The sequence below is a fragment of the Neodiprion pinetum genome, chromosome 2, assembly GCF_021155775.2.
Source record: "Neodiprion pinetum isolate iyNeoPine1 chromosome 2, iyNeoPine1.2, whole genome shotgun sequence".
NCBI classification, from domain to species: domain Eukaryota; kingdom Metazoa; phylum Arthropoda; class Insecta; order Hymenoptera; family Diprionidae; genus Neodiprion; species Neodiprion pinetum.
The window spans coordinates 31,609,828-31,629,941 of NC_060233.1; the positions used below are offsets into that span (position 1 = coordinate 31,609,828).

The 20,114-nt window shown below is 37.2% G+C and overlaps 2 protein-coding genes across 2 annotated transcripts in view; both read left to right on the plus strand.

Annotated features, from left to right (window-relative positions):
* The window catches only part of wb (wing blister), a 155,955-nt gene that overhangs the window by 57,032 nt on the left and 78,809 nt on the right, over nt 1-20,114 (plus strand). The gene's annotated exons all lie outside the window — the stretch shown is intronic.
* LOC124212907 (lipase member H) lies at nt 2,228-4,597 on the plus strand. Its single transcript, XM_046613523.1, has one exon. The coding sequence runs from the start codon at nt 2,667-2,669 to the stop codon at nt 3,645-3,647; it is 981 nt and encodes a 326-aa protein (XP_046469479.1). The 5' UTR covers nt 2,228-2,666; the 3' UTR covers nt 3,648-4,597.

A 20,114-nucleotide genomic window follows, 5' to 3' on the forward strand; every position in this document is an offset into this window, starting at 1 on the left:
GCGTTAATTAAACTTGCGGCAGACGCTGATGAAGTCTACTTTCACGCTGCTCGTTTAATATCGATGTTGCGATTGACAAAAATTACATGCATACTATTTTTGACAAAAGGATCGTTTGGATTTTTAGTACGAAACAGGATAATGAATTCCCCTTTTTTCTTGCCTCCCGGTTGGAAAATTTGCAACTATTAAGAATTTGCTGCAAAGTGTATAATACGTGTAGAAATTCGAAGAAGGAGTAATCAATTTACAAGCAGGCGGAAAAAGAAAAGTTTATTTCAATCCAACAGGTTATATACATACATAAATATTAAACATGCACGTTCATCTTCAGGGTATCATTAATTATTCGGTATTCCATATCATGGGACTCAATGCTCCATAACAACACGCGGTGTCGCATCGTTATCTCAATTAGCTAAATGTGGGCGTAATACTTATCTGGCAAATTTCTCTTTCTTGTCTTTTAATCGTTCCGTTGTACGTTCGGCGATAAGCTTTAGAGTGAAAATTTTTTAGCCGTGATTTGCGAGACGCATCGGTGAAACGAGGTCGTGGAATCGAAACGAAATAATCCCATTTGAAAAGTGATTGTATTTTGGGGGAAAGCTATGGAATAACAATTTTCAGACGTCGCATATATGCTCGTGAATTTCTATGCGTCAGTGCCTGTATTTGTATACGCGATACCCGCTCATCGCTCAATTGTAAAAGCCAATTTATACACGCATGAATCAGCGTGCTCGCAAGAAACAACACACTTATGCGATAAACTTATATCGCATCCTGCAACTCGAGATAAGAAGAGAGCAAATAAAAAGTAACAAAGCAACGGCGAACGCGATCAAAATTTAGTTCTTATATTCACACGATTTTATTATCGCGTCGTTACGTATCAACGGATTATTTATTGCTCACTTTTTCACCTCTTTATTATTAGGAGGTACTTTAAATTTATCTCACTCTCTACCAACTCCAATACAATTTGATCGGACTGTAATATCTCCTGAAACGATCTTCAGTTTCGGTGCAGAAGTACTGAAACACTGCCTGTCGGTTGTGTGATCATTACCGTTATTATGATAAAAACGAGTGCAGGAGGTAACCGCATATTTATATTTATTCTTGTCGTCTCATTATTCTCGTTATTTGCCAACCTTATTTCCGAGGTCACATGTAAGTCGTTCATCAGGCAGTAACAACATAATAATATACTCTGAACTAGTATCGCCAGTAGTCGTCATCGAACAGATTTTTCTATTTTTTTGATGAAAAATCGTCATTTAATATTTTTTTCAGGTTTTATTCGACTTCCTCCGATATTTATTTGAAATATTTTCGAATTCGTTCGGACCGATCCTTCGCTTATCAGATATACTTGACACAAATTTTATCGGAACATGGCACCGTCGTCAGATACAGAAATTCGAGAATTAAACTCGTGCTGATTTTTATTTCAATCTGTAAAGAAATGATATGAGAAATTGAAAAATCTAGTGAGACAAAAGACTTGCAGACACATTTTATACAAAGTTTAAACAGTATTTTATCACAACGTTCGTAAAACGGTAGCAGCGAGAATAAAATTTAAATGTTTTAAATAGCATTGGCCGGTAAAGAGATTTTTTCTTTCTATCCAAGATCAATGATAAAAAACATCCAATCGGTGTTAAAAATATTTCTTGTAAATTGTTGTGCCAGATAGCCAATTTCATTCCTCGTTTTTTTGTTTTTGATCGTTGTCAAATGGATCACGTATAAGACAAGGTATGTTCAATAAATATTATAGTTCTGAGGAAGGCCCTCACCAAAGGACTGAAACGTCACCATCTATTGATGTTTTTTATCATTGACCTGGATAACAAGAAAAAATTCTCTTTTACGAATCAAGAAGGTCGATTGAATCGTCTACATAAGTTGACCTGTAAAGCTGGGCACAGTTTGTCAATAGATTTGTTTATTCGCGTTTTACAATTAGCCATTCGACAGGGATTTTCCAGTTAAATATTTTACAGATAGCGAAATCTCATGTTGCATGTAACCACGCAGTAAACAGAAGTGACGCAGTGTTGATTCTTAGCAGTTTCACCAGCAGGTCGAACTCGACCAATTGTGGAACATAATCTCTTAAACAAGAAACAATTTAGCGTCATTAAAGCCATTATCAGAGGCTGTAATCACAATAGCGCAGGCGCCGAATCGCTTCCGTAGCACATGTGTGTCATACTCGGTTCCATATAGTCGCATGGAATAGCGCGACAACGACAGTCGTCCACTTTGCTGGCCTACTGACCCGACCGCCGCTTATTCCACACCGAGAAAGTGACTGAAGAGACACTTTTCATTACATACTATTACCGATTCACCGTCCATCGGTCCTCAGTCCGATTCGTATCACCACCGGAAAGCATCGGCTCGGATAAGCGAAGCTGCGGAAACCGCTGTCAAAATACGGTAAAAAATCTCGACGAAAAAGGAGGTCGCGAATTATTCCCGCGTGTGTGCAGAGTGAAAAAAAAAAAAAAAATTTCGGCGAACTAAAGGGTGGCGCGAAATAAACCGAGCAGGATGAAACTGCGTAATGGTACCAGAAAGCGGTGAGGCTTCGAGCCGGTTTTCAAACCCTTCAACAGCCGAGTAGGAGAGTGTAAAAATTAAGGAGCGACATGGCCCTCGGGAGCTTTTTGATATTCGGGGCGATGGTGTCGACGGCGCTGGCGCAGACGGGAAGGGACTTCTTCTTGGGTCCATGCCTGGTTAAGACGAACCGAACATGCCCGGACGACGAGGTAAAGTTCTTCCTGTACACCAGAAGGAACCGCGAGAGCGGTCAGGAGGTGAACATCACCACGTCGGGCTCCTCCAACATCCGGGAGTTGAACTTCAACCCCGTCAACCCGACCAAGGTAATAATCCACGGGTACAACTCGGACATGCAGCTCGACTCGCTGGTCAGCATAAGGAACGAGTACCTCGTCAGGGGCGAGTGCAACGTCATCGCCGTCGACTGGCATCGGTTGGCCGCAGCCCCGTGCTACCCTGTCGCCGTTCACAACGTCCCCCACGTCGGACGGTGCCTGGGACAGCTGATCCAGATCCTGCGAGACGTCGGGGCGACGGACCTCCACGTTATCGGATTCTCGCTGGGCGCCCACGTGCCAGCCTTCACGGCGAGGGCCTTGAGGCCCTACAAGCTGCCCCGAATCACGGGCCTGGACCCGGCCATGCCGCTGTACGTGACCGTCAGCCGGGACGAAAAGCTCGACCCGAGGGACGCGGACTTCGTCGACGTCTTTCACACGAACGCGTTCATCCAGGGCAAGGTCGAGGCCAGCGGGCACATCGACTTTTACATGAACGGCGGCATCACGCAGCCGGGGTGCTGGGAGAAGAGGAATCCCTTTGGGTGCAACCACCATAGAGCCGCCGTGTACTTCGCCGAGTCCATCAACTCCGAGGTTGGCTTTTGGGGATGGCCGTGTCCCGGACTTTTGTCGTATCTGCTCGGACTCTGTCCACCCAGGTTTCCCGCTGTGCTGGCCGGCGATCGGTGCAATACCCAGTACCGGGGTTTTCATCTGGTGAAAACACGTGCCCAGGAACCCTTCGCCGAAGGACCATTCACTGTCGATCCTAGGGACACTTGACAGGAGGATTTGTTTGACGATTTTGCTTGGCGTTCGTTATCTTCGGTACAAAATGAAGAAAGTGACCGGTTCAGCTGACTCTTTTACATACTTTGCCCTACTGATATACACAGACTTTCGATTACGTTTAGGAGATGTGAAATACCAGCTGTAGTATTATCTCGAAGTATTTTATTTATTTATTAGCCGTATGTATACACTATCCATACATGCAGTCTTAGCTGTTAATGTACATATTTTTTCATTGCTCTAACGTTTGTTTGTCGTTTATACAAGACTTGTTGTTTTACAAGATTAGTATAACGCGTTATAAGATCTATTACGGAGAATCAAAGTACGATCAGCAGATGTGAATTTTTCGCCAATCAGGTTACGAGGAGTCCAAACTTGATTAACGAAATGATAACGAAATATGGAAACGAATTTTAACGTGGAGAAAAAATCAGTCTTTCTCTAACGTTTCATGAAGTTTGTTTTTTCGCAATGTTTGCAGAACAATCTTCGATGTCGTAATGGCAGTCGTTTGTCTTTTTACTGTCACGTTTTTCTTAACGTATAATAAAGACTGTAATTTTCAATTTTGCGACGCTTCACTCGACACATTATCAAGCGTGCATTCGAGAATTTTTAACGATTATTTAACATGTTAATAATGACGTATTGCTAATTGATCGCTCCAAGTAGTGGCAATTGTTAGGAACAAAAGATAGTAGCCCGACAGTATCGTCATAATCGCAGATTGTTTCGTAAGTATGTATTTTATTTCCGCTCGAAATCACGATAGGATTATTATCGACGCCTTATCATACCAATGAAACCGAATTTCAGAGATAAACATCACGAGATGGGCGAACGATTGCAACGTATACAATTCTGTTTTACTGATACAGTAGAATTTTTCTCGCCTGCGTGAGTGAAAAAAAAATATATATGTATAAGATAAAATATTATTGGTAGCGTTATTCTTGTATTTTTTTTTTTTTATCCTATTAATGGCACCGAAAAGCAATTGTAAGTAGTCGGAAAATCCAAAAACTTCTCTTGGGCACTAAGTTATTCACATCTGACCTGTGACACTACATCGTCTATGCAGTTAGTTGTTCCTTATACTTTCAAGGCCAGTGACGTCACTCGCTGTAAGCTCTTACAGATGTGGTTTGTATTAAAGCCACATGCTTCTACACACCGCATAAGACATTTGTGCGTCCATAAGTAGCCGTAAATCAATGTCCTTACAATGACAATCGAAGGAAACAACTCCGGCAGCTGTTGCGGTGTTAAATTACATTTTCTCATTTGCTTTTGCTTCGATGTTTTTCTTTTCCTTTTTTTTCTCCCTCTCTTCTTTCTTGCTTGCATTCCTCTCGCCTTTTTTCATCCGTCTTCGAAATAGCTTGTAAAAATGCGACCGTCTGTGAGAATGTTATAAATGTTTTTCAAAATTAATTAAGAATTGTCGTTTTTTTCGTCGATCCATAATTTCACACTTCACCTAGAATACTTTCACGCCAAATTCACGGTCACCTGTTTAGGTCACGCGGTAAACTTTCTAAAGATAACTTTGATCGACTAATCGTTGGACAGAAAATATGAAGAAAAAAGTTACATTATAAGATATTAATCATGTGTGTACCGTTGAAAAAATGAATGGTTTTTGTATACTTACAATTCATTGAATTATTCAACCGCTCTTATCCTTCGCAATGTATCGTGTATTTTTATAAAAATTTTCAAAATACGTTCGATAAAATATATAAGACTCCTAATTATGTCTGTTCTATACGTAAAAACAACTTATTGCGATGTACAGTTTTCGATTAACGGTAAAATAAAAAAAAATCGTCAACTCGATCGGCCGTTTAGTTTGCGGAATTAGTTTACCGTCCGAATTCTACCTCGGCATTTTTACGGCTGTTCTTCACACAGTTCGTTGAGAAATATATGACATACGTGTAGGTTTGCACAATTGAATAATCTTTCAGAATTTCATATCTCAATTTCGTTTTGCACCAGGTGTTCGAGTTCCGCTCGAATTCCCTGATCAAGGAGAGAAATTTGAGTTGTCTAAAAGCCGCAGCAGGTATTCTTCTTATTTTTCATCTTTTAATAATTCCGGTGCGAAAATCTGTTTTAATAAATTGCAAGAAACAAGGGATTAGAGAAAATGGAAATTATTTTTGCGCGATTCGCCTTCCTGAAAATATCGAGCAGGTAATATTATACTCGGCTGAATCAGTCCTTGACGTCGAGAATTAAGCGTCGGTGTTCCGCCAGCGTGAACGGCCATCAGCTTCCGTCGGGCGTCCGTCAATCCTTATTAAGGTCATCCTGTCGTTCGCGTCGATCTGTTATTAGGTGTATAAACCTCCCGGCGAACGTTGCAAGGGTTCGGGCCTCGATCCCGGTGATCGAAATGTGACGATGCTTGACTGAACAATATCTCGTTTCAATTACAATTTACTGCGGGTGATCGTTATACGCGGATGATTACGCGACGCGATCTTTAATTAAGAAAACTTGGATATTCGGATACCGTAAGAATTCCTTCTAGGCGATACGAGTTGTGAAAAATGATAAATGACGAATGATCGACGTTGTACCGGAATTAGATATGAAAATTTGGCGAATGAAAACGAAAAACAAAATTGCAAAAAACTGTAAGGCAGATTCGCATATATTGCTTTGCACACTGCAGAAACGAATGTTCAAATTAAGGCGAATGATACAGGGAATGAGAAGTTTTTTAATAAATATCGAGAACACGCCGTGTTCACGCGTATAACGAGCCAATCGATAAGCGAAGGAAAAGAAGAAAAGAAAACTAGAGTACTTTTAACGCTGAGCACGCCTCGCCTTCGCTAATTGCGATAACCGTGGAACGTACCTGCTTGAAATAATGTAATTTTGACAGATGGAAAACTCGTCTCGCGTGAGAATCCAACGGGTCTAAGATGGTCTTTACACATGTTTCGGTGTACGTGTTACACTTATCGCTCTTCGACTCAATCGTTAAATCAGCACTTGACCTCATTATTCATCTCGTAGTCAAGTTTGAGGCTCACTAATACAGAGAGTGAAACGCTCGATAAAAACGTCGGAGAAAAGTCGAAAATACATAATCTCGGTGGAAAAATTATCTTATTATATTCACGTCACGATGAAAGGTGCAGCGACAGTGTTCGAGAAATTTTTTTTATTCCAAGAGGCTTATTCGATCTGACATTTGATATTCTTTCCGCGTATGAATTATTTTCACGCTGTATATAATCTGAACGGGAATACATACACACATGCGTATTATTTTCTGTCGAACAGACGATGGACGGAGGGATGAAAGTTCATAAATAGTGCACTCTCGATTCTATATTCTATGCATGTATGATACGGCTCCGCGTATGTTAGCACACCACTCTTACTTCTGACAGCTGCTGAAACGAAATCCAACAAGAAAGAAAAATGCTCAGCCTAGCATTCTGCCTTTTCTGCATGTATCTGTCGCTACGAAATACGCGGACGGACCTGGCTTCGACAGAATGGACTTATTTTGTTCAGATGTCTTTTTTCTTCTTTACGTAATACATTGCGTAAGTTGGTTTTGTTGCGTGCACAGAAACTTTACGAAACGAAGGATTTTTTTTTAAAGATTTTGGATATTGAAATATTCTACGAGTCTCAATCGCGAATTGAACGAAATTTTCCGAATTTCAGCTTCAATTTCACTTCAATATTTTCTTACGAGTTTCAAGTCCAATTTTGCACCAATTTTTCACCCGCGTGTTACTAGCAAAGAAGAAAAACACCCGGACGTGGTTCGCGATGAAATCTAGTTGAAACTTTTCAAGTGAGTCGAGAATGTCTGAAGTTGCTTTGAAGAGCGAGCCTGCAACAAAATATTTTCCGTTCAACGCTTTCAGGAAAACACGCGTCGGTGGTGGACCGTTTCGTATTTATAGTAACGGTAGTGCCGTTTGCAGTGGCAGGTATGACGTACAAAATCGGAAGAAATCAAAATAGTATCCAACGACTGCAGTCCAACTGATTAGTTATCGACCGGGTTGTGAATTTTTTCGAAGCTTATACGCAGCTTTCAAGCCCGACATACATCTCGGAGCGAAAATAACAGAAGGTAACGTCGTCTAAGCCTGTAAAGATATGCCAAATCATACATCATACATCATACATAGTATTATAGTTCGAAACCAAAGTTTGGATGTTCGGATGTTCGGATATTCAGAAGGTGACGTCACCCAAATTTTTTTTTCTGTTGACGTCATCGATATAAACTCACAATCGGCTACCCAAATTCCTCAGTCTGGAGACAAACGCGCAGTAGAGCGGACGTGTGAGAATCGCGCTCCGCAGATTTCGAGTACCGGGTTCTATATCTCCTGGATACTGCGCTCCGGGTACGCTTCCTGGTGCAACTCGACTTCCAGGACAAGCGCTCCCTAGTTTCTGCGCGCCAGGTCCGCTACCTGATGACTTTTGACCTTCCGGACTAATTTTCAAGTTTACAAAATTGATTATTGAAAACATATGTTTTGTACTATCGAACCAATATGCGTGCTTCGGATAACATTTTGAATCGGCAAAAAACGGAACGACCAGGATCAACAAATTGTAATTGGTGAGTGGTTGGCATTGTATACATAGGAATAGATGACAATAACGTCGTTCAATTAGAGCTAAAATTGCTGTGCGTAGTGTTTCAAATCTGTCAGCACTTAGCTGATTGTTCTGTGGTATTTTTTGACGATATTTATTGTCATAAAATCACAATACGTTATACTTACAAGCATGTGTAAACGTGATTTGCAGCATTATATAGAAAAAATCTTACGGGCAGATTCGGTTTGCGTCACATGCACAAAGACAGTGTTGATTCTGTATACTGTGAAGCAAATACCAGAATTTTTTGAGGAGTCATGGTGCCCCAGTCTACCCTACAACTATATCATCTGGTAAAACACTGGCAACGAGTAAGCCAGCGCACAAGCACAAAAACCAGTTACACTAGGAATCCGACCTCGAGCGAGTGTTTTAAAACTAGTATGAATTACAACATGCAGTTGAAAAGCTTTCACCCTCGAAACAAAACTATCTTAGCCCCCGTAAAGAAGTATGTGGAAACGGGCAAAAGAAATGTCATTATATGGATTCAAAGTAAAGTCGTTACAACGATAATTTTCTTCTTGCCATTAAATAAACAATAAACTTCTTTTGCCATATTGGGTAGATTCGACAATTTTTCATTATTTTTATCTTGCGTGCACCCGGGTTTCGGGTTATCGATTTACTTGGCAAGACAGATTTCAGTTTATATTTAAATCATCCGGGGTACCGACTCGCCTGAATTATGCTCACGTTCAACCACGAAACTGGCGAACTGCGGGTTACGCAGATATGTAGGTAGGTACATCAAATCTCTGGACAGGATCGAATTGAGACGTAAATCTCCGAGCGTTCCCCGGCATCTCGGGGGGCAGTTTGTGGCCGGGAATCAATAATTCAATTCTCCCTCGTAATATCAGACGCCGTTACATATAACATAGGTAAAACCGCACTTCCGCACGTTAATGGGCTAAAATGCATCTTAAATTTTTTTCCCCCTTCTTTCCCTCGCCTCCGTCTCCCCCACCCACCCTCCTCACCAACGCCCTCATCAATTTCCTATTCTTGGATATGAATTTTACCCTTTTGGGATAAGAGTGAAAGTGTAGAAAGATCGGAAAACAAACGTGTGACAGTATCAAATTTTCAATAAACGCGAATATCCGTTTCAAAGCGTTTCAATTAATTGTAGAAAGTCGAATTATAGAAAGATAAATTTTGACAATTCTATATCTTTCAACTTGCTATATTCTTATATTCATTCGAACGATGTTCCATAAATTTCGGTTTTACGACCCTTCTATAATCCGCCTTTTCGACTAGCCACTCCTAATTATACAAATTTTCGAATGCTTCTGATGTTTCCGTGTTTGGAGCCTTGTATTTTGAAATCGAGGAAGACGGAGGCCCTCGATACTCGGCCATTCCGCAGGTACAACAATTTCACCTGTACGACGTCTGTCGCGCTGGCGGGACTGATGTGCGTGACTGTGTTCCAGTGCAACAGATGTACGGATCGAACGGAGCCAGCGCGGGGATGCCCCCAGGGATGACGACGCTGAAGGGTCATCCCCTGCAGGGCGGAATGCTGGGCGCGACGACCCTTCCGCGGCCGGGAAACTGGCTGCGCCCTGCGGGCCTCAGGCTCGGGCACAGCGCGGCCCGGGTCCGCCTCTACTGCCAGGCAAAGTGAGGAGCCACGGCTCGGACAGGTGAGGAAACGATACCTGGGTGCTTTTCCTTCGTTTCCGAATTTTGAAGTTTCCGAAAGCGCGTGATTCCGAATTATTTTGTGACGAAACTTGAGAACTGAAGAAATGAAACTTTGAGGAAACAAGACGGTTTCGAATATGGTCGAAAACCCGACGGTTCGAAGTTCCGGTATGCTAGATTCCGAAAATGCAAGTTACGGTAGAGCAAAGTTTTGATAGAGTAAAATGTCGAAAATTAAAATATACTCACACAGGGTAGTTTGCTCAACGAGTGGGTGTGAAAAATCAGACAAACCGAAAATCTGAACGACCAGGATTACGAACGTAAAAATATTGAAAATCCAAAACTAAGAAATATCAAACTGGTAAAATTTCGCAAAGCTAGAAATTCACAGAACTGAAAATCAAAATTAAGGCATCGATATTCAGGCTTCTGTTGATCGTTCTGGTATTTTAGATTCTTACATCTTCATAGATATTTTCTATAAGATTTTGTATTGTATTTTATTTCTCTTGGTTCATACATTTCCATGTTTATGAACATTCGATTATTTAAAAGAAAATATACTTTCACACACTCGTAAGTAATATTTTAAATAAAACTTATACTTTTATCGATGATTTTATCAATGCTCAATGTAAGCCTGTTTTCCCTGTACAAATAATAGGAAATATCCATCTTTGATCATCCGACCTCCCAAGTATTCCACAGGTCTGAAGATTCGTTATTCACATTACCTCGTATTATTTTCGCAGTGATATCTCCTCCAGCCAAAAAGACGAGTGGTTCGTGTAGGTGAGTCGATTTGTTTCATTATTCACTTTTACAAATTTTTTTTTTCTTAATATCATTACATCGAACAAATCGTTACTTTTTTCCGCTATTGTCGAGCAAGTGTGTAATTAGAACGAGTATCAACTAAAGCTTCTCCGATTCAATGAGAATTCGTTCGAGCCTGAGGAACGATTTACTTACCAATACACAAGTACGAGCCTGTTAATTGGGTAAAAAAAGATGAATTTCCTCCTCAATGTGTAGAGCACCTCAAATTTCTAGCAATTATATCGCATTTTTGCCAAGAAAAAAATTATCCATGTACGCAACCTCCTTAAAGTTTTTCAAGATATTTCATTATGTATCTTGGATCAAATCAAATTATTTTGGATAGTAATCGTACGGTATTTACGGTGTACATGATGTGGGATCGTTTTGACCCCGGTGTGCAGCGTAAGAGTCAAGAGACTTACGCAAGAGAGATAGAAAAAATTTTACTTGCCGTGAGTAAGCCGTGCATACAGAACTGTCCCGAGCATCATACGTTTAAGGGCTCAAACTCTCACATACAAAATCCTCTCTGTACAAACTCTCGAAAACACCTGTAGAATCAGTCGAAGGTGATTCCGAACGTTCGCGTTCTTGGACGGAGTAAAAACTCTCGGATATTTTATAAATTGCATCTTTCTTATAAGTCGACTTCCGATAAGCTTTGACGAATGATAAAAATTGTCCACTCTCTTGCCTCGACAGAGGCGGGCCTGGACCAGAGCCCGCAGGGTGATCGGACGGTGGTGCCCACACCGCCCGTGACGGGAATCTCAATAACGTTGCTTCCCACCAACGCATCATCATCATCGCCATCATCATCATCGTCATCGTCATCGTCATCGTTCGCCGTAGGATGATCACCATCATCGGAGTCATCGTCATCGTCATCGGTCATAACGAAGAACTTTTATAGAACGTGTAAACATCGGATATGAGAAGCAAAATGATCGAGGAAGGAAAAGCAATTGCCGCCCAATTCGTCAACTAGATAATTTCACCGTTTTCCAAAGTCAATCCGTTCGTCATTCAACAATCGCCGTATCAACGATCAATTATCGAATTTGAATCGATGAAAATTTTCAAATTCCCGAGGAGATTCAAAGATTTTCGGACTTTCTTATTCAAACTTACGTATAAACTGGAGCATAACGAGAAAAAAATATTTCGACGTTGAGTGTAGAACGCGGAATATAGAAATGAAGATGATTCTTCTCAAGCTATCCAAAACAAGTGCGTACATGAATTTGGGCGGCATAATTTGAGATCATGTGTAAAATTCAGAGGACGAGGGATTGTTCTAAACTTATATCAGGTGTAGGAAGAAGTTTTCACATATAGTACCAATGTTATTAAATTATACCTATTACGGGAATACGATGTATTTTATGAAAATGCATTTAGCTTTATTGTAATATATGATCGATGATAAATATCATCCGATATATATATACTTATACAATAATAATACTAATAATAATAATAATAATAATTGTTGTGCGATTGAAGCGAGATGACGAGTGGCCGAGTGTGATCGAGAATATAAATGATGAAAGAAAATACAATAAGGAATAATAGTACGAATAAAATGAAAAACAGAAACGAGAACTAAAAAAAAAACAAAAAAAAAACGAGAAACACTTTGATGGCGATTTGTTAGACGATTATCCATGAAAAATGAATTTTTAAGTCAACCAATGAACGGTAGAAAATTAATGAATTATTCCAAGTAGTTTTTGAAGTGCAGCAACAACGTCATCAGCGAGACAGCCAGATTCTCTGCAATCATATCGGCATTGGTTTGCGTGACGTTACTGTTCAATAAAAAAAAAAAAATTCAAACCTTAAGTTTATCCGCTAGATAAAACGCAGAATAGCAGAAATGAGAGATGATTTTGATAAAAAGGCGGTATAAGAGTGAAGGGTTAATTTATACTTTACAGCTGTTGATGAAAAAGTTAGGATGTAAAAGGCGAGGTGAAAGGTGTTGAAATATCGATGGGAGATAAACGATTTCATTGATAATTATGATGAGTGTTATAGTAGATGAATTTCTATAACGAAAAACTTATAATAATAGTAATAATATTACCAATAATGAAATAATATCGATCACATGCATATAGTACAATTTTAAGGATGATGTGTAAGGAAATTATTTCGGCTGTTGCAAATATGCAGCGATGAAAGAGTTCGCTCAGAGAATATTGAATATCACAGTTTTGAAATAATTTATGTAATATAATTATAAATATGATGTAGAGTCATATCATATTCATATATATATATATATATATATATATATATATAACATATATGTATATATATAAATCATAACTAATCGTTCCACTCTGTGCCGTCTTTGTGCACGTGTATAATAATATAAATAGATAACGACATCACATATTATTATACACACAAACATTCATCGGAATATTAACAAGTTGAAGAAAGTTGAAATTTTATAAACGTTAGGTCGAGAAACCAGTTTCAAAGCATTTCAAAACTTAAACATATCCGTCGCTTTCAGAGCATGTATAGATCTATGAGTCCGATAAACGATTATTTAATTCTGCGCATCTTTATCACGCCTACGGATGAAATCTCCGAATTAGAGGAAAATCTTTTATACTTTTCCCACTTTTTTTTAAATATTTATCCGTTGAAAAAACAAACACAATTAAAAAAAAAACCACAATCACGTCCTAGTCCATATCTGCAGGGTGTGAGCTGATTAAATAATTCTAGGTATGAATAAATAATTGAAATCACAATGAAATATGGAATATAATGCATATAATATATTATTATAGACACCGTTCTACACGACCGATTTATTTGGATCTAACAATAAACCTACGGTATTGCAAAATTCATTTGTGACTTGGGTAAAATTTTCTAGATCAGAAATTAATATCAGAAATCGAAACGAAACTTGTAGCATGGATAAAATCTCTTCACAGTTTACTCGTGACAGAGGGATTAAAAAAAAAAAAAACAAACGGACACGAAAGAAATTTACAATTCGTCTATCACAGATTTATCTGTGAGTAAATCATTTTTCGGGGTGTGAATATAATCGTGGGAAGATTCATTATATAATTATATTTAAGATTAACGATCATTGTCATTTTATTTGAAGCGCGAAATGAGACTATAATAAAATAAAAATTTTCACTCGTACGTGACAATATATACAATATATCGTGCGTGATAAGAAATTGATAAATAACTAAATAAATAAATGCATAACGATAATAATAATATCGGTAAATTTCAGTAAGGTTTCGAGTTGGAACTCGGACTTACGAGATATTATAACATAGAGAAATCCGATTCTCGAATCGGTCACAAGAATCTAGCTGTTATACTGCCATAAATAATAGGGTAAGAATATGACGAAAGAAAGGACGACGTGATAAATAATTGACTCGTTCATCAGGGCCGCCATATGATGGAGTAATTTAAAAAAATTTCATAGGAAATATACGGTAAGATTTAATTAGCGAGATTGGAAATTGGAGTTGTTTTAATTTCTGAAGTCAGACAAATTAAAAAGCTGCAGCGACGTTGCGACGAGGTTTTTAGGGCACGGATTACGCGATTCGAGCAATAATTGCATATCAAGACGTACATCATCAGGATAATATATCACTTTCCAAGTAAAAGCTCAAGTGAAAATATATCTTCAACGGCACACATATCAACGAAACTTTCGCTGCAGCTCGTCAAGTGTTGAAAAAACAATTATCTCTCGGTATAAAAACGCAATTTCACAAAATAAAGATGTTGAATTACAAGCGTTTTCAATACCGGTGAATGAGTGGATGCATTCAAAGTTTGAAAAAAAAAAGAATAAAATAATAGTAATAAACAGTTACGAAAGTTAACAATCATCCGAAAATATCGAAAAATCACTCGATGAAACACGTCGCAAAATTTTACAGTCTCAAATGAAATTGGAGTAGTATTTTGAATCATTAATCGAATTTATTTATAGGTATAAATAAAAAGTGAATTTCGAATGCCGCGTGCTTGGTATAATTAAAATGAACGAAGTAACGGGTGGAAGGGGGGCTAAGAACGTATCGTGATTAGTTTATGGCAGTATTCCTTTGTAAATTTCATACTCGCGTGTATAATCAGACGTGTAGTGCTACACGATTATACGTATATGCAATACGGTGCGACACGGCTAATACATAAATAAATAAATGAATAAATATGCATACACAAGTGGTGAAGAAGGCTGGATCGCTACCCTTCGTCACACCAATGTACAAAGGATTTTTCACACGTTACTGTTACCTAAACCTGCACACCAATGCCAATCACTCACGATGACCACACTTAACAATAAGTCAAGGATTTTATTGCCGGCCTGATTTTCATCGATTAGTTTTTTTTCCGGTTGGGTTAAAAGAAAAACAAAGACAAAGAAACAGAAACTAGTTTTTATTTTTAAACATTTACAGTAAACTATCGCAGCTGATTATATACTTATCCGAGCACGTTGTTATGCCTGCGAATTATATCTATACACGGGATAATTATAGATACGATTAACAGTTACTCCGATATATCTAGTCTTCTTTTTAATAATAATTAATAAATACCGAATAGAAACGTGCTTTGATCGTGCGGTGTACTCACGCGTCTGCTGTTATACATATACATATTATAACTGTAACGCGTAAAAGTTTGCAGACCGTGAATCAATTTCGTGTCAATTACGTTAGCAATAAACCTATACGATTTCGGCTAAGGTTCTCTGTTTCCATCCATCTTTCTCTCTCTCTCTCTCTCTCTCTATCTCTCTCTCTCTCTTTTCGGTCTATTCAGAACTATTCATCTAATCTGCCAATCTTGATTGTCGCAATTTTCTGTTATCTCCAGTTCCATGATTCATTTCAAACTGTATTGCATGCTGTTCCTTCTCTCTGATCCCTTTCTAATCTCCCTTTTCATATCTGATTCCTCAAATTTTCCGATCCCTTCTAGTTTACTTATCGTAGCTGATCAGCCGATCGGTGGGTCGGTGTGATTATTATTACTGTTATTATTTAATCGCCTTGTTTATTCGGTCGCTTATTTGTCGCTGTTGATATATGTCATCGTTTGTATCGCGATGAACATTATAGCTAAATTTTATAGTATTAATTACACGGTAAAAACGTGTATCGAACCGCATGCGCTGTCCTGCGACAAGTTTGACCAGCAATTATACATACGCATACCTACCTATGCAATATTACAACATTTAAAATTAGCATCGTCGTAATAATCTGATAATTGATATTTAACGTACGCGTATGAATACTATAAATAAATACATATTATTATACACGATATACGTATAAGTTATTTTTAAATATTAGGATGACAGAGATTACAATAATAATAATATTATCGCGTTGTATAGATATCATACGATGTGTACTTAAATTGATTTCCCTAAATCATTTCACCCACATCCGACGAATGATTGTCTAGCCATCTTTTCTTACTTATTTTCCCTCAATCCTCTCGGCATTAGAAACACATCATTGTACATATGGAGGAGAATTATCATAAAATATTGCCAGAATACGACAGGGTAGGTTTAATCGCGAAAACGGAGAATGCAATTTTCGCAGTTTCGGGAAATGCAAATGACGCGGCATTGCTATTATCAGACTTTGTACCTACCTGCGTCGAAATGTGTACAATATTTAACTGAATTATCATTATTATTCTCATTATTAATATCGCATAGACTATAGGATCGTCTACAGTAATTAGAAGATGTATACATGTATACTATACATCGCGTACAGTTACGCCGATCGTTATGATGTATCATGCGATTATCACCGCGGATGTATAATTGCACTGCGAATATGTTGGTGCAGTAAAATTCGTGTTGAAGGTTTCATTGTTATTATATCTAATCATGTAAAACAACTCAAATCCTGGAGAAGTATTGATAGAAACCTCTAAAGTAAATAATATTCGAAAAAGTTTTCTGCGCAGATGTCCATGAAAATATTTGCGAAAAACAACAATATTCCATGTTACATTATGTTGAAAAAAGAAACCTGCAAAATGTATGATAATATTATAAAATGAAGTAATAAATAAAATCCGCGCACATTACGTAGCATAAAAGCATCATCTAGATTATTGAAATTCGCATTATCATTATTACCATCATTATTGTCGATTTAATAAAAAAAAAGATTTTTTTTTCAACATTTTCAAGGAGGATATAAAGAGAGAATGAATTTCAAAAATCGTACAGTGTGAGTAAGCCAAGATGAGAATGAAATTGAAAAATTGTTCTTTTATAAAAGTTTTAAGACTAACGTACGGAATTAAATTGATTAATCGTCATTCGTTGGTTTACATATTGATCATGCATAACACGCATATTTTATTGTAGAACTGAATTCAATTTTTAATTTTAATGGCATAACAACGCCATTGATAAATTACAATATTCTATGTAGAAACGGAAATACAAATAATTATATACGTAATTTATGAAGCGTGCAGATTACGTATATTTGGCAAATAACATGCGTGCGTTGAAAGAAGACTAAAAGTCTTGGATGAAGATCGATAACGGAGATGACTAATAAAACTAAATCAAATATGATCGATGAAACAATCACGTATATGAACGAGGTAATAAATATGTATATTTCTATATATTGTTATATGTACTATTATACGTGATAAGTTGTAATTACATCAAATCATCATCGCGAATATTGCGGGAGATTTTTAAGACGAACAGTTTCTTTCTCCTCCAATATTATAACAATGATATTGCGTATAAAAGCGTCAATGTTCGATGGAACGCTACGTTATACGTATATGTGAAATTAATATCAATATAGTAACTGTCAATAAATGATATAACGATAAATGAGAAGTAACAGAAAAAAAAAACAAGCAAGTTGAAACGACAACAAACGAATGAATAAATACTCGTTGAATGTACAGAATATATCATATTGTTCAATCATCGTTTAAATCGTGTTTACAATAATTAGGTAATTGGTATCTAAAGTTAACGAAAACCGCTTACACTGTTGTCTATACACCCAAATTGCACGAATAGCACAGAGAAAAACATCATCATCATCATCCAATTCATATACATAATAATTAGCGGATCATCCCTTGCGTGAAAACGATAATTAATGCTCGCGCGGTATTTTCAGCGGCGAGAAATGCACAAAAATATAGGAAAGCGAGGAAGAAAAAACCTTAAATGAAAACAAAAAATAGTACGCGATAAGCTTGCGAAATTGACTATTCATCTATCGGTACGGATCAGGTCTTGTACGTATATCCAAATTACCGGATGTCGACAATTGGCTGTTATCGAATCGTTGCATTTGAATAAGAAGAAGTTGGATCTGTAGAATTGAAATTGAAATTTGACAAGCTGTTCGCTGTGACGCAAGAACGACGACGTATAACAATAAGTAATGGGAAACAATACAATAATTTTCATACTGTTTTTACTTTTACTATTATATTATTATATTTACATATATATCTGTATACATACTGTACAACATCATATTATGATTATACTTATACGCTGAATCTATTGCCTATACGTATTACTGTATATGTATATTATTCTTATCCATACCTGGGCAATTATTATATCGCTATTATTGTAATTATTACATTTACCCTTAAGCCTGGCAACGTTCTTATGTTAAACCAAAGAGACGTTGCGTCGCTTTTACTTAAATCGTCAACGTGACTTAAATGCAGGAGTGAGAAAAAAAAATAGTTAATACTTGAATAATCAGCTAAAACAATAATGATAATAATAGTAATATCAATAATAATAAGACAAAGAAAAATAAACAAGGAATACCTGCTGCCTGCGGTAAGGATTCTTCTCATTCGTGATGGATATAATACATTATACACAAATACGTGTATTTTAAAATATCAAATACTGCATACGTACATACATACTATATACACACACTCCCCTAGCTAATTATACCCATTATAAATATAATACGTAGTTATGCCTGTAAGAATTATGTGTGTATATCCGAATGAACAATGGAGACACGATTTGTGCATTGAAAGCTATCCTACAAATGTGCAAGAAATCTGTTAAACGAGATGTGTCAATTCAAGGCTGTACTGGTTGAAATTTTCACCAGGGAACTGTTTTTTTTGTTTTTCTACGTATATATATACATATATTCCTTTTTTTACTGACAGAATTAGGAACTAAAATCTAGAACATCGGTGTAAAACCGAGTATAGAATATGACAGGATAATCCTCATGACGTTTTGTCGTTATTGTTTTTCTATTTATTTGACCAATCTCCGTAACTGTGTCATAATCGTAGAGATAGAATTTTTTCTTTCTTTTTCTTTCTTCTGTTTCGAGAAAGTGAATTAAAACGATCTTGAGGCTTACGGTGACGTGTGACCGAACTTTGTGATCGCATGCGGATTAATTAATTACCGGAAATTATGAGGAATGCATCGTATCGCAAAACTAGTGTTTATTAGTATAATAGTAATAATAATACTAATAACACAAATAATAATAATAATAGTAATAACTATACAGGAGTGCAATGTACGATTATACACACATACCGATATAATATATTATATACACAATACGCAATTTCCGTACATAAAGAATTACACGCGTGATGAAAAATTATACGTTTATAGAATTATAATTGAGCGCGCATATCAGCCTATTATACGTTACGTTATAGTGTATAAATACTACCGAGCGCATATCACGAATAACAATAAAATGTAGCATATCAAATAACACCCATAGCTAATGAGCTGAATTATCGCAACAGCCGAATACGTATAACACGATAAAAAGTGCGTATGTAGGTATGGGTAGTTCAGTTGATCGAAGAAATTTTTTAAAATACCCGATGTGGGGTAAAATAATGATGATAATTCCTTTGTCCGAAGTACAGTGAAAAATTATGTTACGTTGAATCAAACGAATGGCGAAAGAAATCCGAAAATATAATAGTAATATATCAATAATGACGGTGAAATGCAGCGAGAATAATTCATTTGCATGTAATATGTATGGCGGTTGAAAACGGACAAACGTTGTGTGACTATACATAATATAATGTGTAGAAAACTGAGCAATAGATAATAGATTATTTATGTATAGGTGCTTGAAGTTGTGATCGCGTTGAAGGAAGTGGAAAAAAAATTTTGAAAAAAAAAATTAAAAAAAAAAATATGCACGTATGATTGGAAAGAAAAATCAGTGACAAGATTACTTAGCTGTAATAACGAAGTGA